This window comes from Trichomycterus rosablanca, chromosome 10, assembly GCF_030014385.1.
Source record: "Trichomycterus rosablanca isolate fTriRos1 chromosome 10, fTriRos1.hap1, whole genome shotgun sequence".
NCBI classification, from domain to species: Eukaryota; Metazoa; Chordata; class Actinopteri; order Siluriformes; family Trichomycteridae; genus Trichomycterus; species Trichomycterus rosablanca.
The window spans coordinates 1,931,046-1,954,071 of NC_085997.1; the positions used below are offsets into that span (position 1 = coordinate 1,931,046).

At 40.2% G+C, this 23,026-nt stretch overlaps 3 protein-coding genes across 7 annotated transcripts in view; all 3 read left to right on the forward strand.

Moving 5' to 3' along the window:
• Positions 1-682: 682 nt before the first annotated feature.
• On the forward strand, positions 683-8,016 carry ppifb (peptidylprolyl isomerase Fb). The gene is made up of 6 exons (XM_063002698.1): positions 683-897; positions 3,617-3,647; positions 4,240-4,328; positions 5,196-5,292; positions 5,789-5,864; positions 7,400-8,016. Exons 1-6 carry the CDS (start codon positions 748-750, stop codon positions 7,533-7,535), a joined length of 579 nt encoding a protein of 192 aa, XP_062858768.1. The 5' UTR covers positions 683-747; the 3' UTR covers positions 7,536-8,016.
• Positions 8,017-11,454: 3,438 nt separating this feature from the next.
• Positions 11,455-20,624, forward strand: LOC134321687 (annexin A11-like). Its single transcript, XM_063003498.1, has 15 exons — positions 11,455-11,547; positions 12,561-12,836; positions 13,096-13,127; positions 13,937-14,125; positions 14,843-14,930; positions 15,434-15,528; positions 16,012-16,125; positions 17,192-17,282; positions 17,527-17,606; positions 17,911-17,967; positions 18,063-18,156; positions 18,540-18,635; positions 18,932-18,990; positions 20,032-20,154; positions 20,258-20,624. Exons 2-15 carry the CDS (start codon positions 12,572-12,574, stop codon positions 20,315-20,317), a joined length of 1,443 nt encoding a protein of 480 aa, XP_062859568.1. The 5' UTR covers positions 11,455-11,547; positions 12,561-12,571; the 3' UTR covers positions 20,318-20,624.
• A 1,222-nt stretch (positions 20,625-21,846) lies between these two features.
• LOC134321132 (calcium-activated potassium channel subunit alpha-1-like) overlaps positions 21,847-23,026 on the forward strand; it is a 66,945-nt gene continuing 65,765 nt past the window's right edge. For all 5 annotated transcript variants that reach the window (XM_063002699.1, XM_063002704.1, XM_063002702.1 and 2 more), the window contains exon 1: positions 21,847-22,155. The gene's annotated coding sequence lies outside the window, so the exon portion shown is untranslated. The remainder of the gene's footprint in view (positions 22,156-23,026) is intronic.

Below are 23,026 nucleotides of genomic sequence, written 5' to 3' on the forward strand. Positions count from 1 at the left end.
TCGTCTCTGACTTTACATCTACAAGGTGGACCGACTAGGTAGGAGTGTCTAATAGAGTGGACAGTGAGTGGACACGGTGTTTAAAAACTCCAGCAGCGCTGCTGTGTCTGATCCACTCATACCAGCACAACACACACTAACACACCACCACCATGTCAGTGTCACTGCAGTGCTGAGAATGATCCACCACCTATATAACACCTGCTCTGTGGGGGTCCTGACCATTAAAGAACAGAGTAAAAGCAGGTTAAAATGGTATGTAGAGAAACAGATGGACTACAGTCAGTAATTGTAGAACTACAAAGTGCTTCTATATGGTAAGTGGAGCTGATAAAATGGACAGTGAGTGTAGGAACAAAGAGGTGGTCATGGCTGATGTACAGCCTAAATGGCTCAGGAGATGAAGGACCTTTTTAATCTATATATAGTGTACATTAAAACTAGCTAGACGTAATAATGCTGATTCAGTAAAGTAAAGAGCTGAATCATTTTCACACACACTCACACACACACACACACACACACACACACACACACACACACACACACTCACTCACACACACACACACACACACACACACTCACACACACACACACACACACACACACACACACACACACACACACACACACACACTCCAGCCCTGTAGAGGCGGGTTCGGTCTGGATATGTGCGCTGAAGTGCGCGTGAGGAACCGCGCGTGAGGAATCTGCACCAGTCTGAGCGCGAGACTGAAGCTGCTGAACATGTTGCCGTATAACCGCATTAAACTGCGATCATTAGCCGTTATAGCGCACAGATTCTACTGTACTGCGCCTCCACAGAGCAACAACAACCCGCTGGTTTACTTCGATATAGCTGCAGAGACGCAGCCGCTGGGGAGAATCACTTTACAGGTAATAATGTTATATATATATATGTAGTTTATACACTCCGTGCATGTGTGTGACCTTCAGCATGTCCAGATCTTACATGAACTTCAAACCTGTGACCTGCTGCCATCAGAGAATAAAGAGCAATAAAGAGCAAAGTGTGCAAACAGCAAGCAGCAAGCAATGGTTTATTCAGGGCTGAGTTGTGTTTGCATTGCATGATTTATAATAGAATGAATGAATATGAATATACTATTCATACATACTTCATATGTTGCTCTTTGTCATGTTCTCTTGTCATGTTTTACACTTCGTAAGAGGATCTAAAACCAACTGGTGTGAAATCTACTGCACATCTACGAAATGTGATATATATCTACACATATACACTGATGTATGTATATATATATATATATATGATGTATGTGTAGATATATATTATATTTTATGTGTAGATATATTACACATTACATTTTGTAGATGTGTAATGTGTGTGTATATATATATGTATGTGTGTGTGTGTGTGTGTGTGTGTGTGTGTGTGTGTATATACACCTGTGTAGATATATTACATTTTGTAGATGTGTGGGTGTGTGTGTGTATATGTATATATATGTATATATATATATATATATACATATATATACATATACACACACACACCCACACATCTCCAAAATGTAATATATCTACACATGTATATACACACACACCTCCTTTTGCGGCCAATACAGCGTCAATTCGTCTTGGAAATGACATATACAAGTCCTGCACAGTGGTCAGAGGGATTTTAAGCCATTCTTCTTGCAGGATAGTGGCCAGGTCACTACGTGATGCTGGTGGAGGAAAACGTTTCCTGACTCGCTTCTCCAAAACACCCCAAAGTGGCTCAATAATATTTAGATCTGGTGACTGTGCAGGCCATGGGAGATGTTCAACTTCACTTTCATGTTCATCAAACCAATCTTTCACCAGTCTTGCTGTGTGTATTGGTGCATTGTCATCCTGATACACGGCACCGCCATTGGATGCACATGGTCCTCCAGAATGGTTCGGTAGTCCTTGGCAGTGACGCGCCCATCTAGCACAAGTATTGGGCCAAGGGAATGCCATGATATGGCAGCCCAAACCATCACTGATCCACCCCCATGCTTCACTCTGGGCATGCAACAGTCTGGGTGGTACGCTTCTTTGGGGCTTCTCCACACCGTAACTCTCCCGGATGTGGGGAAAACAGTAAAGGTGGACTCATCAGAGAACAATACATGTTTCACATTGTCCACAGCCCAAGATTTGCGCTCCTTGCACCATTGAAACCGACGTTTGGCATTGGCACGAGTGACCAAAGGTTTGGCTATAGCAGCCCGGCCGTGTATATCGACCCTGTGGAGCTCCCGACGGACAGTTCTGGTGGAAACAGGAGAGTTGAGGTGCACATTTAATTCTGCCGTGATTTGGGCAGCCGTGGTTTTATGTTTTTTGGATACAATCCGGGTTAGCACCCGAACATCCCTTTCAGACAGCTTCCTCTTGCGTCCACAGTTAATCCTGTTGGATGTGGTTTGTCCTTCTTGGTGGTATGCTGACATTACCCTGGATACCGTGGCTCTTGATACATCACAAAGACTTGCTGTCTTGGTCACAGATGCGCCAGCAAGACGTGCACCAACAATTTGTCCTCTTTTGAACTCTGGTATGTCACCCATAATGTTGTGTGCATTGCAATATTTTGAGCAAAACTGTGCTCTTACCCTGCTAATTGAACCTTCACACTCTGCTCTTACTGGTGCAATGTGCAATTAATGAAGATTGGCCACCAGACTGGTCCAATTTAGCCATGAAACCTCCCACACTAAAATGACAGGTGTTTCAGTTATTTTGTCCAACCCCTGTATATATATATATATATATATATATATATATATATATATATATATATATATATATATGTGTGTGTGTGTGTATATATATATGTGTGTGTGTATATATACATGTACATACTGTATGTGTAGATATAGATATATTTTTTGTCTCTATCTTTTACATTTCACACCAGTTGGTTTCAGATCCTCTTACAAAGTGTAATACAAGACAAGAGAACATGACAAAGAGAAACACAACACACTTCTTTAAACTATTTTCATTGAAGAACAAAAACTATGCAACACCTATTTCTATATAATAATTATGTATTATGCAAAACCAAAAAAGGTTTTTTTCTTGTGACTGAATTTTTGTCCAGTACAAACGAGTGAATGAAATTTCCTTTCTTAAAATACGACAGTTTCATGTGTCAAAGAAACCTAGACAGCTCTTCCAGTATGTGGTTGTGTTTACCCCAAATAGCTGCTTTTAACAGACATCAGCAAGCATTTGGTAAAACCCTGGTTAGTTCACTGCGGTAAGTAGAGCGGAATGTAGTGACGTAAAAACAGTGTGAATTTTATTAATGTTAATTTTATTTGGCACATCCTGTAGTGTCTCAATACTTTAGAAAACTACAAAACTGGTGTAAAATAGAGCAACCTGGTAAACCACTCTGAAGCTGCATGTGTAAATAACACACGCCGGTTCGTTTCGGTAGAGCTGACCTGGTATGTTCACACGGCTTTGCTTAATTTCCTTTTCACTTGATAGATCTGGATATAAATAAAAAAAGCTCTATGACACAGAAAGCAAAACCTGTCGCACTTCTTCATATGGAATGACTTTGCTGTAACACTTCTCTCTGTTTACGTTTCAGTTATATGCGGACTTTGTTCCAAAAACAGCAGGTTGGTGAAACTTTTAATCTATTTGTTTAGTCATGTAGGGTGGGGTGTTATGACCATGTGTCAGTATTGTGATAGATTACGATGATGTCCGTAACAGTATTCACACCCCAGAGTATTTGTCTTTCAACGATTGCTGGACTCAAAATAAACAACTTTAGCTTTGATCTTATGCATCACGGTACCTTCCCAACTTACTCAATTCGTTGACGGTCAACAAATTGCTGGTCGGATGTTTTCATTACTTTACAAAAAATAAACAGCGTCTCTCTTTGTGAAGTCGATTATTACGGTACATACTGTCTACTGAACAATCGAACTGTAGTAAAAGCATTCAAGACAAGTCATGTGGAAAATCTACTGTATATGGAACACACCTCAGAGCTCAATTTAGTTCTGCAGCAAGTGCTTGCGGAAATGTGAAGCTACAGCCACAACACTAGGTCAGGCCACAACTCCAAGCCTAGAATGGCCGCCGTGACACTTAATGTAGAGGGATGCTGTGCCTGAGAGAGAGCTGGACAGTGCAGTGAGAGAAACTGAAGAGTGAAGGGTGTGATAATAATAATGTATAATAATTTCTGCTTGTGTGTAGAGAACTTCCGAGCTCTGTGTACAGGAGAACACGGCTATGGATATAAAGGATCAATCTTCCACAGAGTCATTCCACAGTTTATGTGTCAGGTAAAAACACACACACACACACACTCCTGATACACACTAATAGGCCTTTCCTGTTACAGCATGTTCTTGTGTTTTTGTAGTCAAAGCCAGGCTCATAAAGACTTGGTTTGTCTGGTCCACAGCTCTGACACCTACCTTTAATGTTTTTTGGAATTAATTGGAACATCAACTGCTATACAGACTGACTTAAGTTACTCCATATTAATGCGAACAAGCTCAAAGCCCGGTGTCCACATACATCTGTGCTTTACATTCAGTCGTACATGATACAACCTGCTGACTGTCTTTATACTGAAGGAAGTGAAAGTCTAGCACGGCTAGTCTAACTTTTGTCTTGCGTACACACACTTCCTGTTGTTTAGGCACACACGCACACACACACACGCACGAGACGACTGAATGGCTGCTAGTTTAGCAGTGTTTCTGATATTTGTACAGGCAAATTAGCAACTGTTCGCCCTTGGGCTGACCTCACGTTCACTTCTAATGAAGCACGTAGACGCCTCATGGGGCGAACACAGGCGTCCGGAGTCAAGTACTGCACAGTTTAGCATTCTACCTCATTGAACTCATCAGCCAAATAAGAAAGGCCTCCACAAGGACTCATTTTAGGGCAACGACCCTGCAGGAACTGAGAATAAAACCACTGGCCTGAAGGCTGCTTTATATCAGCGTTTATACAGACATACAAAGCCTTCAGATAGTCCAGAATATACAGTATGTCATATAAGGTGTCGAGGCAGTTCGGAGAAGTCACACTGTGACCCGAATACACTCTAAATGAATTAGTAAAGACGAATCCTGTAACTTTATCTGTTCTATACAGCGAAGGCTTGTTTATAGATCTGTGTGTGTTTGTGTGGGCAGGGAGGTGATTTTACCCACCACAATGGTACAGGAGGAAAGTCCATCTACGGTCCCAGATTTTCTGATGAAAACTTTAAACTGAAGCACACTGGTCCAGGTGAGGACGCACTACACCTGTCGCCACTGCGTTATTTTAATTCATATTAAACGATTCTACATAGTCCGAAATGTACAGCTCATGAGATTCATTATATTTAAAATTATTGAATGTATAAATAATACAACTACAAAAGCAGAGTTTATTAAATAATCTGTTATAGTGGGAGAGCTGCTTAATGGATGCTAGAGTTTTGCTTAGTGGTTGCTAAGGTGTCGCTAGGTGGTTATGACATCCCAAGTGATTACCTGTATATTGCGAGTGTGATTAATAATCTAGGGCAGATGGAACGCCTTAATTTGGTATACATACACATTGTACAGTACAATAAAATTGACTCGGCCACTACAAAACCTTCATTTAGTTTCTTTTGAGGTTGCAGAAATGATTCAAATCCCAATAATGCCATTAATTCTATTTCCTTCCGAGTGTATGTAAACTTCTAACCTGAGCTGTATTACCATGTTTTAGATGTGTTGTGTGTTTTGTGTTGTAGGTATTCTCTCCATGGCAAACGCCGGACCAAACACCAACGGCTCCCAGTTCTTCATCTGTACTGTCAAAACTGAGTGGTACGTGTTTGTGTGTGTTTGTGTGTGTGTGTGTGCGTGCGTGTGTGTGCGTGCGTGCGTGTGTGCGTGTGTGTGTGTGTGTACAGTGATATATGATACACCTACTGCAGGCCGAGCAGGTTTATGTGGTTATGGGTCGTATCTCGGGAGTACGAACACAATCCAACAGTGTGTAAACCTGAGGGTCATCGAATCGATTTGATTCTTTATAAATGATTCAGTTCATCATAAAATCTAATTTAATCAACTCTGTTTGATTCCTAAGATGTGATTCAGTTTATCATAAACTCAGTTTGATTCTTTGGAAATGATTCTGTTCATACCATCAACTCGGTTCGATTCTTTAGAAATGATTCGGTTCTTTATAAAATCAACTCGGTTTGATTTTTTTACAAATGATTCAGTTCATCATATAATCAACACTGTTTTAATTTTTTATAAATGATTCAGTTAGTCAAAATCATCTTAGTTTGATTCTTCATATGTGATTCAGATCATGATAAAATCCACTCAGTTTGATTCTTTAAAAATGATTCAGTTCATCATATAATCAACTTTGATTCCTTATTAATGATTCAGTTCATCATAAAATCAACTCGGTTTGATTCTTTAGAAATAATTCGGTTCTTTATAAAATCAACTCGGTTTGATTTTTTAGAAATGATTCAGTTCATCATATAATCAACACTGTTTTAATTTTTTATAAATGATTCAGTTAGTCAAAATCATCTTAGTTTGATTCTTCATATGTGATTCAGATCATGATAAAATCCACTCAGTTTGATTCTTTAAAAATGATTCAGTTCGTCATATAATCAACTTTGATTCCTTATTAATGATTCAGTTCATCATAAAATCAACTCGGTTTGATTCTTTAGAAATGATTCGGTTCTTTATAAAAATCAACTCGGTTTGATTTTTTAGAAATGATTCAGTTCATCATATGATCAACACTGTTTTAATTTTTTATAAATGATTCAGTCAAAATCATCTTAGTTTGATTCTTCATATGTGGTTCAGATCATGATAAAATCCACTCAGTTTGATTCTTTAAAAATGATTCAGTTCATCATATAATCAACTCGGTTTGATTCTTTAAAAATGATTCAGTTCATCATATAATTAACTTTGTTTGATTCCTTATTAATGATTCAGTTCATATAATCAACTCTGCTGATTCTTTATTTCGCAGTAAAAGATACTCTATAGCTCATGTGGATTTCAGGGGTTTCAGCCACACCCATTGTTAACAGGTGTATAAATTCAGTTATCTGGAATAAATAATATGAATGAATGTGCTGAGGATGGAAGAAGGTGATCTCTTCATGATTATGTGGTGGCTACGGCTAACGTGCATTGTTTATTGTTGGTATAAATGCACTAGAAGATGAAGAAGCACTAACATAATGGTGTTCCACCCTTAATAATATCCTAATGTAATTAAATATGATGTATTTATAGGTTTTACTTGTTTGCTTTGCTAAATGCACACTTTCTAAAATGTTGCTGTTCCTCTGTGATGTATACATCTGCAGGCTGGATGGGAAGCACGTGGTGTTCGGCGAGGTGAAGGAAGGCATGGAGGTCTTGAAGAAGGTGGAGGCCTTTGGTTCCCGCTCAGGAAAAACATCCAAGAGAATCGTCATCTCCGACTGTGGAGAACTTAAATAGACGACGGGACACACCCCTACAAATGATTAGCACTCACAGGGTCATTCTGAGAGGGAGATTGATTAGCAGAAATAATGTAGCTTTGGATTTGAACCAAGTCTGGATTAAGCTCTGGGTTTAATGGGTAGTCAGGATCTGGAATCTCTGTTGTAATGTGAATCCCGTGTACCAGCACTTTCAAAACCAGACGGTCCACAGGACTGAATTATAGAATTAATGGTAGGGTACGCTAGGTCATTAAACTGCTTCAAATGCTTGTATTAGAGAAGCGATGTATAAATGAGTTAATAAAGTTTATATATCAGCTGTAAAATGTGAACATTTCAGTCTGAATGAGTGTATTTGATGATGTACGTGAGTGTGTACAGTACACCGGGGTCTTTTTTTGGGGTTTGTTTGTTTTTTTACTGGTGGTGAATCTGGACTGAATCCTGTTGGAACTGGTCTTTAACTACAAGCAATAAAAAGAAAAACCAAGTTATTTTGGCCTTATTTTTTTGGGTCTACTTCATTTCCACACTTAATAATAAGCACAAGACTTCCAAGTAACCCAAAGTTTGAAGTCAGGGGTCCAAGAGAGCATTACTGACGCTCTGTTCTAGGTGTAAAGTGCTGTAATCTGTTGGTACGGGTGGTGTAAGAGCCTTCATATGCAAATGATGGTATCGTGCACACTAGTACACGCTTACTAACACACGTCTTGATCAACCCATCAGAACTGAAGAAAGACAGACGTGAAGGATCTTTTCTGTAGCGTCCGGAAACTGAACTTCCACGAGGGTCAATGGTAGCTCAGTGGTTAAGGCACTGGACTAGTAATCAGAGGGTCACTGGCTCAAGCCCCATCACTGCCAGGTTGCTACTGTTAGGCCCTTGAGCAAGGCCCTTAACACTCAAGTGCTTGGATTGTATATGGTCACAGTTGTAAGTTTGTAAGCTTTGGAGAAAAGCTTCTGCTAAATCCTGTAAATGTACAACCCCTATATCAGAAAAAGTTGGGACAGTATGGAAAATGCAATTTAAAGGCAGTGTTTCTTTGTATACTTTGACTTGTAGACAGAATGAACCCAAGATATTTCTTGTTTTATCTGGACAACTTCATTTTATTTGTTAATATACCTCCATTCCTGCATTTTAGGGCTGCAACAATTAAAAAAAAAAAAGTTGGGACAGTAAAGCATTTACCACTGTAATGTTATTCCTTCTCACAACACTAAAACGACATTTTGGCACCAAGGACCGAGTAATTATCAGGTGTCATTAAGTACAGGTTTGTCATTGTCATAGTTGTAATTTTAAAATTTTCTGAAATTCTCTATTAAGAGTCAGGTCAGGGCTGCAGGCAGGCCAGTCTATTATCTGTACCCTCTTCTTCCGCACCACTGCTATGTAATGTGTGCACCATGGGGTTTCACATCCATGGTCTTGTTGGAAAAATGCATAAACGTCTCAGGAGATCGTCTGGATGTCGTTTTTAAGGCAGCACGTTGCTCTGAAGTCTAAGTGCACTTTTCTGCATTAATGCTGCATTCACAGAAGTGTAAACAACCTTTACTTCAACTCCATACAGTGACAGACTGGAATTAATGGATCAGGATACAGTGGGAACTAAGTATGACGTGGAAATTTCACTCGGATCAACTTCAGGTCTGACACCGCCCCCTGGTGGATCCCTGCAGGAGTTTCTGTGTTCCTTCTGTTGCCACATCACCACACTGCTGTGCTCTCTCTCTCTACTGACTTCCTGTAGAAACAGACTTCCCACAAAGCACTGGAAAATAGGCATCACAGGCATCAAGGCTCTTCTCTGTAGTAGCACCCCAGTGGTGAGATGAAATTCTCCTGTCTGTTCAAACAGCTGAGCCTCTTGATGTCTTAAAAAGACCTTCATTACCTCCTAATAAGTAATTGAATAGAAACAAAACTATCATGAAAGTATACTTCTTTATAAAACATTGAAAAAAAGGGAGAAAACCCCCCACAAACCTTCTGTTATGACAGAAAGCAAGTGACAGTACGTGTTTACAGATGAAAAGATAAAGCACCTCAGTAAATGGCTGCAATGATCTGCCGCAATAGACAAAACCTACAGTCCACTGTTTACTACACTAACACAGAGGCTCCTAACCTGCAGCCTGTGGGCCATTTGCTGTCCTCAGCAAATAAAGGTGTGGCCCGCCCATCTTGCAAGCTACGACATGCATTTACGTACAAAAATAGTAGGCCATGAGAAGAAAAGTGTAGGCCACACCTTTATGCATTGATTATTAAGCGACCCACAGGTTGCAGGTTAGGAACTTCTGCGTTAGTGCAGTAACAGTAAGGTGTAGGTGGAGTTACACACTGCGAAGAGGTTTTTATATTCAGGTTTCAACACAAACCCACACAACTGGTTTTACTTCATATCGACTCCTCCTACATACTGGGTGAATGTGTGCTGCTCAAACAACCTGTGAATTAATTACAGGGTAAGAGAAAATAAATAATAATAATAGCATTCATTTATAACACACACACAAAACAAAGGGTTTCACAGTGATGTTACTAAGTATAGGGCCAAATTTTAAAGTTAAAAGACAATGAGACCATTTCCCACCCCTCCTTTTCTCCATTAGATAGTAGATGTCTAATTGTTTCCATTGTGTTTTTAGTCACTAAGTCTTAGTCACCACCACTATGACCTTAACTCAGGTTCTTGCAGTAGTGGATTAGACTGGTGCCTTTATGCTTTTACATTTTTAATGAAGTCTGCTATCAAGGTTAAGCTGGATTGACAGCATCACAGAGTGAATCACATTATCAGGGGGTAACGTGCTACAAACAAGACAAGACAGAGGAATTCGGAGAAAGCTGTGCAGCCAACCATCGCAAAGTGGTGAAAACGTAGTGACGTTACATGACATTAGGGCGGCACGGTGGCTAAGTGGGTAGCACTGTCGCCTCACAGCAAGAAGGTCCTGGGTTCGATCCCCAGGTGGGGCGGTCCGGGTCCTTTCTGTGTGGAGTTTGCATGTTCTCCCCGTGTCCGTGTGGGTTTCCTTCGGGTGCTCCGGTTTCCTCCCACAGTCCAAAGATGTGCAAGTGAGGTAAATTGGAGACACTAAATTGTCCATGACTGTGTTTGATATAAACTTGTGAACTGATGAACCTTGTATAATGAGTAACTACCGTTCCTATCATGAATGTAACCAAAAGTGTAAAACATGACATTAAGTCCACTAAAGTTACTGTGCAGGTCTACAGCAATGGTATTTAGATAATTATTTTATTTATTAGGACTTTATTAGGTCATGTTTTACACTTTGGTTACATTCATGACAGAAACGGTAGTTACTGGTTACACAAGATTCATCAGTTCACAAGTTAAATATCAAACACAGTCATGAACAATTTAGCATCTCCAGTTCACCTCACTTGCACGTCTTTGGACTGTGGGAGGAAACCGGAGCTCCCGGGGGAAACCCACACAGACACAGGGAGAACATGCAAACTCCGTACAGAAAGGACCCGAACCGTTCCACCTGGAGATCGAACCCAAGACCTTCTTGCTGTGAGGCGACAGTGCTACCCACAGAGCCACCCTTAGATACTTATATGATATTATTTAATTATAGGTATAAGTCCTATGTGTTACCCAACAGCCAAATAATCTTTGTGCATTATTTTTCAGACCTCACAAAATTTCCCTTGTAATTCTAGGGGCTTCTTGATGACATAAATTGAAACTACTTTTGTTCTCTGCCTGGTTGGAAAGTTTAAACACTCATTTGTGCAGTTTCAGACAGATTAAGGAGTAAAATAAGCGTCTTTGAGTATCTTGAAAAGCGCTATATAAATTAAATGTATTATTATTATTATTATTATTAAAATCAGGCTAGATGTGCAGAGGTTATAAACGAGGAGTTGCCCTCCTACATTCCGGGTTTGTGACGTCTTAAAAGGGGACACACCCAGTGTGTAAAATCAAATCAGATTGTTCCACTTCCTGATCTTCCATCTACCTGCTTCTGCTGTGAGTTTATTCTCTTTTATTAGATTTATTGAGATCTATTGCTCTGATTTTATGGCGTGTAATAGCCTGCGTATCAGTGTGTGTGTGTGTGTGTGTGTGTGTGTGTGTGTGTGTGTGATTGGGGCTGTATTTACTTTATCTAAATAAGACTAAAATCTATCATCTGCACACACACACACACAGTCCGAGCTATTCGAACTATCAGATTGTAATAAATATTCGTGTGTTTGGTTTTATTTATGTTTAGTCTTGATTTTCATTGCAGATTTGCTTAGTTCCTGTTTCTTTTCCGTATTGTTGTAGGTTACGTAACGATATAATGGGAAACATACTGCAGTCCGATTGTTATTCTGCATTAAATCTACTAAACTTCCATTAAACTTACTATTAAACATTAATAAACTATCTTATTATATAATCCGTTATTAAGATCGCATTATTGCTCAGAGTTTAATCATTTTTTTTTACACTAAAACCCTGTTGTGATGAGCGAATCCATAAACGAATCGGTTCTTTTGAACGGCACTTTCAGAGAATCGATTCACTCACCTAAAAGAATGAAAACTTCGGACCAAATTTCTTGAATTATTATGTGTTTTTATGTGTAATTATTATTATTAAATATATCCTCGATTACCGAGGGGATCTGGGTTTAGTCCCTGTCATGTTTGGCATGTTTTTTTTTTTCTTATTCTTGAGGGTTTCCCAAAAATACAGAATTAACACTGGCTGTAAATGGGTGTGTTGAACTGAGATGAATTGGCACTCTGCTGGAGCATCCTATTGGCACTCAAGCATCCGAGCATCCTACCGTACTTAGCTGTAGGTGAAAAACGGTACGGACATTGGGTAGTGTCCTACTTCTACTGCATTTTACATACATGATGCGATTGCAAATTCAGCCTCCCCTCCATCAGACACGGCCGAATTGAGTTGCTTCAGGTCGTATACGTGTCTCCGCTCCTAGATTTCAGTGTCAGCAACACTCTAAACAGCATTTCTCTCTTCCTCAGAGATTACCACAATGAGCTACCCCGGATACCCCTCTGGACCCGGCGGCTACCCACCTCAGGGTGGCGGTTACCCCCCACAACAGCAGCAACAACAGGGAGGGTATCCCAGCTACCCTCCACAGGCTGGTGGGTTCCCAGCTGGAGGTGGATACCCTCCTCAGGCGGGCGGGTATCCAGGTTTTCCTGCACAGGGGGGCGGTTACCCTGGTTTCCCCCCTCAAGGAGGCGGATACCCTCAAGGCCAGCCTGGAGGTTACCCCTCCATGCCTTCTGGAGGTAAGCACTCTTATTCACTTCTTTTCAGACTTGTTTACAGTAGGCTGACTGAGCTGTGTGTAGTATGTATGGGCTGATGGTGGGGTTTACGTGCACTATACAGTGAATGGAAAACAAAATCTGCTTGTGAACATAATGTACAGAAGTTTGCTAGACTGTTCTTCACTACAATACAGAAAGGCATTGTGGGTGATGGATACTTTGCTGTATAAATGGCACATAGAGTAAAATGTCCCTCTGCTTCTCTCTGTTCCTGTAGGTGGATGGGGAGCTCAGCCCGGATACGGAGCTGTAAGTATCACCACATTTTATTCTTTTTATTCCTTTTAGACATTTTATAATCAATAATATTCTGTGGCAACTCTTTTATCTACCTTCCAAGAACATGTAGAGGGTGGATTGGCTCATTTAATTACCTCTTTGTGTCAATGAGTGTGTGTAAATAAAATGTAGATGCTGCTGATGTTTATGTGCAGTATACAAGAATACAATTACTAACTGTAGCTCACTTGTCGCTCTGTACACTTTGTCATCCCTTATATTTTACTTATCAATTGAAAGGGACCCCCACAGGACCCCCACTTCTCAGCAATGTACTGACTTAAACATGGTAATGACATGTTATAATATGGGAATGACATAGTAGTGTGTGGTGTTCTGCTATGAGTGGATCAGGTGCAGCAGTGTTGTTGGGATTTTCAAACACCTCAGTGTCAGTGGTGAGAGGAAAATAGAGAATAGGGGCAGCCTAGTGGTTAAGGTGCTGGACTAGTAATCAAAAGGTCGCTGGTTCAAGCCCCACCACTGCCAGTTTGCCACAGTTGGGCCCTTAAGCAAGGCCCTTAACCCTCAATTGCTTAGACAGTATACTGTCGCAGTACTGTAAGTCGCTTAATGTAACGTCTGCTAAATGCTGAAAATGTAAATGTAAAATAGGAAAGTGTCCACTGATCATTCCTGATTGTTCCTAATAGACTGGCCACTAGGTGAAACCAGTATGAAATCATTTATTAGAGTATCAAGTTTATTGTAAGAGCAGTGCCAGTACCGTAAGCATTTTAAACATCATATTAAGTGCATTTTGTACTTTTTGTGTGCAGCCTGGCGGGATGCCGCAGGGCTTTCCTGGAGCTCCAGCACCGGGCCAACCGCAACCCATGCCAGCTTACCCTGGTGCTCCTGCCCCAAACCCCTCATTTCCCGGTATGCCTGGCTTTGGAGGACCCGTAGCCCCATCAGGACCCAGTATGCCCGGAGCACCTGCAGCACCTGGAATTCCTGCTGCTCAGGTAAGAATTAAAATACCAATACCTACTGTATTAAATTGGGAAATTATTAGAGGAGGAAAATGTTTGGCCATAGTCACAGTGACCTGGCACTAGCACTTAAATGTAAGTTTCAGTGGTGCCACCCTTACAAGACCCGTTCGGCTGTGTCAGAACGTAGGAGGATGGATGGGGATTTGCCTCATCAGTAGGCAGAGATATCCCAAACAGTGATGTAATGGTCTCACGTTCACTCCAGACTCTCTTTCCCAAAATGCCTTACATAAACAACCTACCAGCGCTCTCACTTGGCATGTCTAGTCTGTTTTTTTTGTTTGTGCAACAATGCCCGACATAAAGCATTAAAGTTTTCGTGCTACACCTTGATGTAGTGGAGAACTTTATGAACAATTGCTGATTAAAATGGTAACAGCGCATGAAACCAGATGGAGATGTTTTAGTGAGATGCTGGCGCTTGAGTGGCGCAGCAAAATTACCCCTGTTGGGTGCTGTCGGCCAGACGGGTGTCTGCATGGAGAGGTATGGTCAAGGTTACTGCGTTGCGCCTAGTGATCAGAAAATCAGACCCACCGAAACCATGACCAGGAGAAAGCGGTTGTAAATTATGAAAATGAATTGAAAATTAAATATTTCTATCTCTGATATCTTGGTTATTTATTATTATCATTATTATTATGAGCAGTTATTGATTATCAGTGTTAAATCTTTTATTTTTAACAGATGGGGTTTCGTGGCACTATAAAGGAGTGCCCCGGTGCTGACCCTCTGAGAGATGTGGAGGTTCTTCGGAAAGCCATGAAGGGCTTCGGTGAGACGTCATATTCACATTGTACATAAATTAAATTGCATTGACGTTTGTTGCCATTCTGTCCATCTACATCTGTACAGTCTAGTCTGATGCTTGCCGTGATCCTCACTACGTGTTAAAGCTCTCTGTTAGAATCTGCCACTGTCTGGTGAAAAGATGTGGTCAACAGCTGTACACGTTATAAGAGGTGTGGGTGTGGTGCATGTATGTCAAAGCTGTAGGGAATTGAAGATGATTAAATTGGGAGGCTGTTGAACAACCTGTTTCCTTGTTAATCAAGTCAGTTTGTGTGTATGAACATTTCAGTTTTGTGAAACCCTGTTCTAATGCTTCTAATGTTCTTATTATTAATAATAACTCTGTAGTTTTTACGCAATTTTATCACGTGTAAGAATGCTGTCAGGAAAATTCATGCTGCATGCTGCATACATGCTGCATGAAATTCTCTTATGACGTATAAATGTGCTGACTGTTGGGTGTTGGGTGTGTTTCGTTGTTTTCAGGCACTGATGAGAATGCCATCATCGAGTTGTTGGGCAGTCGCTCTAGTAAGCAGCGAGTGGCCATGGTCAGGGGCTACAAGACCACCTACGGAAAGGTGAGATCAATAATATTTTGGAAAATAGATCAAACCTTATAAAGCTAACTAAGAAGTATTTTCAACATAGCATAGGGTGTTCTTATATGTACTATATGGCCAAAAATATGCGGACAACCCTCCTTATTATTGGCCAAAATTATAAAGTGGAAAGCCTGAAGTGGAGAGAGACCAGGGAAGAAAAGGAGGCTGAGAATTAAATGTTCAAGCAGCTTGATTCACGAGCGTGTAAAAAGTGTGTGTGTACCCTGTGAAGGTCTGGTGACTTACTCAGGATGTTTCCTGCCTTTTGAACTAATTAATTACATTCACAGTGACCCTGAATGTATTTCCAACAAGCTCATGATCACGTGTCCAAATACTTTTGGCCATATAGTGTGCCTAAGTTGCTCTGATTGCTCATGAGTATAAATGCTGGTAAAAAAAAAAATCACTTCAAACCTAAAGCACTTTTATTTCTTTGTGTTTTTTTTCTGTGTGTAGGACCTGATTAGTGAATTTAAGTCTGAGTTAACAGGGAACTTTGAAGCTCTGGTTTTGGCGATGATAAAAACTCCGACTGAGTTCGATGCCTCCGAGCTCAAGCACGCCATGTCGGTGAGTGTGATTCTTCTATTATTTGTTTGGAATCATTCTTTTTTACATCCTCGAATACATTTTCGGAGCATTAACTTTTCCTTCCCATAGTATGTAAATATGACACCCAGATCGATAGGGTTTGTTCCACTGTGATTGAGCAGATCAGCTCTAAGCTCAGTACCAGTATTTTCTTTTCTGTTCTGTTCTTTATTTCTCCTGGATGATCATTTCAGCACAGACAGAAACGTGAACATCAAGTTAGAGCTGAAGAACGAAGCACATAGTTTACTTAAAACCTCAACAGTGTCTCTATCCCAAACAACATCAGGCAGATGCAGAATTCTCTCTGAATGTTGGTTTCTCCAGACAACTAGTCAGAAAACAAGGAAGCGATTGGGGGTGCAGGTGGGACTGGAAATAAATCAATGCTTTTAAACTTTGGTGCTGGCAAAGACTTTTGAGAGACCTTGACCGACTTAGTAAAAAAATAAATAGACCCTCAACCAAATCAAACCCAGATAACCAAACTGAAGACACATTATGGTAAACAATTTATTGGAAAATTGGAAAAAAGTGGAAGAGGACAGCCAGCAGCAAGATGGATGCAATTACATAATAATAATAATAATAATAGTGATAATAATAATAATAATAACACAGTAGAATGGGTCGTACCACTTCCCGGATTGAACTGATTGTGTGCTGTTGGTGGGACAGAGGCTCCAGCTGTGTTCAGTTTACAGCATGTGAGGCTGGACCATGCAAATCATCGAGCCCAAAACATGCAAATCTGATTCAAAGAAACTGCAATGCAAATTTACTTCAAACTAAATAACCAGCAGTGAATCAGTGAGGTTATACATATTTTGTTTTACTTATTTTTGCAAGGACATTATTTACAATATTGTGGTTTATGCTAAGATATCTAGAAAAAAGAAATCATAAACAAAAGCTTGGGATGTTGCGTTGTACCAGTTGTGACGTCCATTGTAAAAAGAATTCCAGTGTGTCTGATTAATCCGATCCCGTGTTCATGTTATCAGAGTGAGCGGTTACAACGAACCTCTGCTTTATATCTGTACAGGGAGCCGGGACGGATGAAGCCTGTCTGATTGAGATTTTGTCTTCTCGCACCAATGCTGAGATCCAAGAGATCAACCGCATTTTTAAGGCTGGTGAGTTCACACACCACACCCTTAATTATGATGGGAACTGGCTTTGTGGGTTTACAAAGTCCACCCAAACATCTGGGTGGTTACAGTCGGACATACTAGAGATTCGAAATATTAGAATATTTTGATTTATGCTCGTCCTTATGCATGTTATGGGTGTGGATGGATACAATAGATGGATAAAACCATCACATGTAAATAACCCATGTGTTTTTTTAAAAATAACATCTGCATGTGTGTTTTGTAGAGTACGGCAAAGCTCTGGAGGACGCCATCATCCACGACACCTCGGGTCACTTCCGCAGGCTGCTGGTCTCTCTGTCCCAGGTAAACTGGATGTTAAACTGGACAGATTAAAGCAATGCTCGGTGCTGGACTCTCAGACCTGAGTGAAACATCGTATTCAGTATATATTCTGTGTATTATTGAATGTACTTTGTATGCATCTGTTTACAATCTATGGCGGAAATTATGTGGACACCCTTACTATTCATTACTGAGCCACACCCATTGCTTACAGATGTTATTATGCAAACATCAATTATATTAAATACTTCCTGCCCAACAAGTCCTGTTCCAGCATGACAGTAATGCATGATGGGTAATGTAGTTTCTCCTCTCCGGGATTTAGGGCAACCGTGATGAGAATCCGAATGTGGACATGGCTTTGGCTAAGCAGGACGCTCAGGTAAGACACAGCCTCACACCTGTCTGTATAAACATCTAATGACCAACATATATACTGTGTGTGTGTCTAATGTGTGCTGTGTGTGTGTGTGTTAGAAACTGTATGCAGCAGGAGCAAATAAAATAGGAACAGATGAGTCTCAGTTTAACGCTGTTCTGTGTGCTCGCAGCAAACCACACCTCCGACAAGGTACACACAACACTACACAATACTACACAACACGATAATACACCATACATGGTGTACATGGCATGGTAAACACACTCGAAACAAATACTACACACAATGCAGCTGTACACTAGTCGACAACACTAAACTCTGCAAGAACACAATATTATAAGATAACACACAACACTGCACTACACAATACAGTATTGTAGAACAGTACACAACACAATATTGTAAAGTAATACACTATACAACAACACACATAGTAACACACACCATTATGCAGTACTCCACAAACTAGTGCACATCTTACAATCTTACATTTAACTGGTTGTATTGTTGTAATCACAGCAATGATTATTGTGTGTGTGTGTGTGTGTGTGTGTGTGTGTGTGTGTGTGTAGTGTTCCTTGAGTACCAGCAGATGTGTGGGAAAGACATCGAGAAGAGCATCTGTAGCGAGATGTCTGGAGATCTGGAGGGTGGCATGCTGGCAGTGGGTGTGTACCTCATATACATATTTTGAACACCACTCACTATCTGTGGAAATGGGTAATGCCACATCTCCTGTGTGTCTAGCAGTGCATCACTTTTAATGTTTATGTGCCAGACCCTACTCCTTAAACAGTGCACTCATTATTCCATGGTGTTTTAAAGTGGTTAATAATGAAGGCGGGTACAAAACGTTTGTTTTTTTTTGGAAAAAGGGAGCATGGCACATTTTAGGATCCACCGTGTACCACTAATTTACGTGACCACAGCTGGTGTTTGATCTGTTTGCTCTGTGTGTTTTCAGTGAAGTGTATCAAGAACTCGCCTGTGTACTTTGCTGAAAGGCTGCACAAGGCCATGAAGGTAAAGATCTTCTCCACTGTCTCCACCATTATCACCATTATGAAATTGCCTTGGGAGTGGTACGATCCATTCTGCTGTGTTCGTTTACTGGGATTGCTTGACTTTTGGTTGTGAACAGTGTGTGAACAGTGTGTGAACAGTGTGTGAACAGTGTGTGAACAGTGTGTGAACAGTGTGTGAACAGTGTGTGAGTGTGAGAACAGTGTGTGTGTGTGAGAACAGTGTGTGTGTGAGAACAGTGTGTGTATAGGAAAGTGTTGCCAGGTGTGTATCCATGTTCTCCTCCCTTACTGCTGAGCCCAGGGCATTAGATGTGATGACAGTATTGCATTCACACCAAACGGGGCATCTACCAAATGACAAACATAAGACATTGTGGTTGGTCAGCGGTTAAGGTACCAGACTACTGGACTACTGACCTATTCTCCATTCAGAATCCTGACAGATTGCTGATAAAAAACGGTGGATAGTTCTGGATTTGTACTGGTAAAATATTGTATTATAGGATTCCATCCAATAGAAAATTAGCCCTGTGATGAACTGGCGCCCCATTGAGGGTGTTTCTGTGTGCGTTATGCTCATTGAGAGCTGAGATAGGCTCCAGCACCCCCAGTGACCCTGATTAGGATAAACAGCTTAGAAAGTGAGTGAAAGTCCGTAGTTTTAGGTTTTTTACTCAACAAAACTCACAGTAAACTTATGAACGACCCAAAATGTATTTTCTGGAAAAAGGAGCGTGTTTTTTAATTATTTAGTCACAGAACTGTTGCAGAAATCCAGTTTTTGACTTTCCTCATTTGGTGGTAAGACAGCTGCACAGCTTCAGCAGCACAAGTTTAATTTTCACCTTGAGTCCCAGTTTGTGTGTGTAATGTCATGATGGACTGTAATGGACCAGCACGCTGTACAGATGTATTCCCACCTTGTACTAAGTGTTTCTGGGATAGGTTTCGGACCAGCTGTGACCATGATCAGGATGAAGTGCTGACTAAAGACAAATGAATGAACATTAGGGTCTAAACACTATACTTTTGTCTACAGGGGGCGGGCACCAAGGATCGCACTCTGATCCGTGTCATGGTGAGTCGCTCTGAGATCGACATGTTGGACATCAGACAGGCGTATCTGCAAAGCTACGGCAAATCTCTGTACACTGAAATCTCTGTGAGTACACACACACACACACACACAGGTCTCTACACACACCCTTAAGCTCAGCCCATAGTAATGGTCAGAAAACTAAACCAGTACACATATTTGTGTTTAGGGTGACACATCCGGCGACTACAAGAAGCTGCTGTTGAAGCTGTGTGGAGGAAGCGACTAACAGGGAACACCACTGCGCACACACTATGATGCCCCATACAGCGCCACCTACAGGCATCAGTGTGCACGTCTGTGAGTGCAGATATAAGCGCTGCACCCAGATTTCATGTTTAATGAAGAGTGTATCAGAGGAATAGTGAATTATTGTTATGCAGGAAGTTTAGTCCACCTAATGGCCTTATGTAGAAATGTGTTTGTGCCTCAGAAGCAACGTTTCATGATATGAAAATATATAAAACAATGTATCCTTTAATCGTTTCATAAACAATCATATAATTAATCACAATAAATGTTAATGTAGAATAGAATCGTGTTCTGTGTATTATTTCATGCACTCTGTCTGTATCTATCTACACTCTGTATAACATAAATTATATTAACTATTCTCTACACAATGTGGAGAGTCGCCGACTGTCGTCTGCTCTGTCTGTCACAAAAGCGTCTCTAGACAAAGCATTCTAGTCTTCCTTCACTGCTTGTACTGCCACCTCGAACCAGACGACCGAACAGAAGGAGTCGCTGTCGCAGCAACAATAAAGAGAAACCCCATCTGACCCGGCCTCCCTCAGGCACGCCAAACTCTTTTTTAAAGAAATGACCTATTGAATTGACTTCAAAATGAATGCTTGGGAAGTTTCGTATCTGGTTTTATTGATAAATGTTGAATGTATTGTTGGTTATAATTAATATTTTTGTTGATTATGAAATTTTACTCATGGGTGCAGTTTGTTGGGAAATATCCTTAGATTTTATATACAGTACTACTGAAAATGAGGATGATGGAATATGATCCACCAGGTGGCGCTCAGAGTCTCTTCATTTAAAGTGATTCTCAAAACTTTTGAGACCTGGTAGCACCTAAAATCAACAACAAAACCTTTTTGACAATAAGTTCTCCTACAAGAACACACACACCTACATGTGCAGTATAAGTATGTAAACACCTGACCATGAGTTTGTCACATAACAGTTTAAAACCCCACAACATCTACTGTAGGTTTTAGAATACTGGTGGCTTAATAGTTGTGGCATTTCCAGATTTCAGATATGCCAGACTAGACTGTCACTGTTGGGCCCTTGAGTGAGGCCCTTAACCCCTAATCTTTCAGCATAAAAAGTCATTCTGAATATTAAAATATGAATAAATATAAATATAATACTCTTTAAATTCACAGAGCAGTAAATGCTTTAAAGTCCCAACATTGTTAGAAACCCAAATTTAAAATAAATGTTTATTTTGAAAAGACAAGCACTAAAATATCAATAAATTAAAAAAATATATTTTAAAAATAAAATAATAAATAAATATATATATATATATATATATATAAAATATCTATGTATATAACATATTAAATACTGATTAATAATAATAATAATAATAATAATGTTTTGGGCCGTTGTAAATACAGACTCTCGTGAACGTGCGTTAAGCGCGTACGCGCGTTGAGCCAGCGCGCATGCATGACAACGTGAACGCGCACGAGTCCTGTTAGTGAGCGTGAATCGCCACTAAACAGCTTCCAACTCTCCACACAGCTGAACCTGTTGCCTTTCCGTCCGTTAGCAGGAATAAACGCGGCTGTTTCCACTCTACGATGTGTTGAGCTTTACTGGAGGTTTATTTCGGATTTAATTCGTCGAACTGACAGGTTTTTGGACGAGTTGAAGCAGAATTATTCGCTGTTCGGGTGTGTTTTGTGACCAGCATCCGCCCTTCGGTTTACCTGTAACGGTAACGGTCAGTTTCTCTCAGCATCTGTGGAGCGTCTGAAAACTGGAATAAACTGGAATAAACTCGATTAAACTCGATTAATAAGGAATAATCTGGAATAAACGGTAAGGAATATCAGAGCACATCATGTGTCCTGGTTTAGTGTTTTCTCATTAAACTCATCAAACATTAAAATCATGCATTTACTTTAATACATTTAAACATGTTTATAAAGTACATGTAATAAAATGTATTATATTACAATACCACAAATAAACAGATAAACAATTGGGTTTTATAGAGAAGTTGACATGCTCTTGTGACGGATAGTTATTTCAGTCGCTGATCTAACTTCTTATTCTGTGACTGAAAGTCTGTAACGTATTTTTTTTATTATTATTAATTTTGTTTATTTTTGTTAAATCTACCGGGTCGAAAATATATAACCAGCAAGTTTGATTCATTTGGTTGTGTAAAGTTTACAAAAGGCATTTATTTTTGCATCCTCATTTCTCTTCACTGATTATAATTGACTATGTCTGTTGACTTCTCTGTGCCTATATAAATAGGGCTAATTTGACAGAGACACAACTATCACATTGGTGATGTGAAGGGAGCTCTGTATGGCGTTCAGAAAGTGGAGTTATTATGAAAGGTTTTTTTTTTTTAAACAATTGCCCTAAAATACTAAATATATGGAACAGTGGTCTGTTTGCCAAGGTACAGAGGAAAACCCCAAACTCTCTCACCTTATGTGGAAAGGAGAAACAGGTTCACTATGAAATTGAAGCTGCTGGAAGACAAGTGACAGTCCACAATCAGGTGCGCATTATATTGCCATGGGCTTAGAGACTCCATAAAGCTGAAGTCTGTTGCTCCACATGATCATTTAAAGTCTGCCTGATTTTGTAGAATAAAACCAGTGTTCCAAAAGTGTTCAATTACATTAAATAATAATATAAACGTCTTGTCTGTAAATGTCTAAGAAAACCAGGG

Bases quoted from the DNA above. Each gene is read 5' to 3' on its own strand.
- LOC134321687 (XM_063003498.1), top strand. From the start codon at position 12,572: ATGAGCTACCCCGGATACCCCTCTGGACCCGGCGGCTACCCACCTCAG. The intron at 13,128-13,936 runs GTAAGTATCACC...TTTTGTGTGCAG, and splicing joins CTCAGCCCGGATACGGAGCT to CCTGGCGGGATGCCGCAGGG. The intron at 17,607-17,910 runs GTAAACTGGATG...TCCGGGATTTAG, and splicing joins TGCTGGTCTCTCTGTCCCAG to GGCAACCGTGATGAGAATCC.
- ppifb (XM_063002698.1), top strand. From the start codon at position 748: ATGTTGCCGTATAACCGCATTAAACTGCGATCATTAGCCGTTATAGCG. The intron at 3,648-4,239 runs GTTGGTGAAACT...GCTTGTGTGTAG, and splicing joins CTTTGTTCCAAAAACAGCAG to AGAACTTCCGAGCTCTGTGT. The intron at 5,293-5,788 runs GTGAGGACGCAC...TTTGTGTTGTAG, and splicing joins ACTGAAGCACACTGGTCCAG to GTATTCTCTCCATGGCAAAC.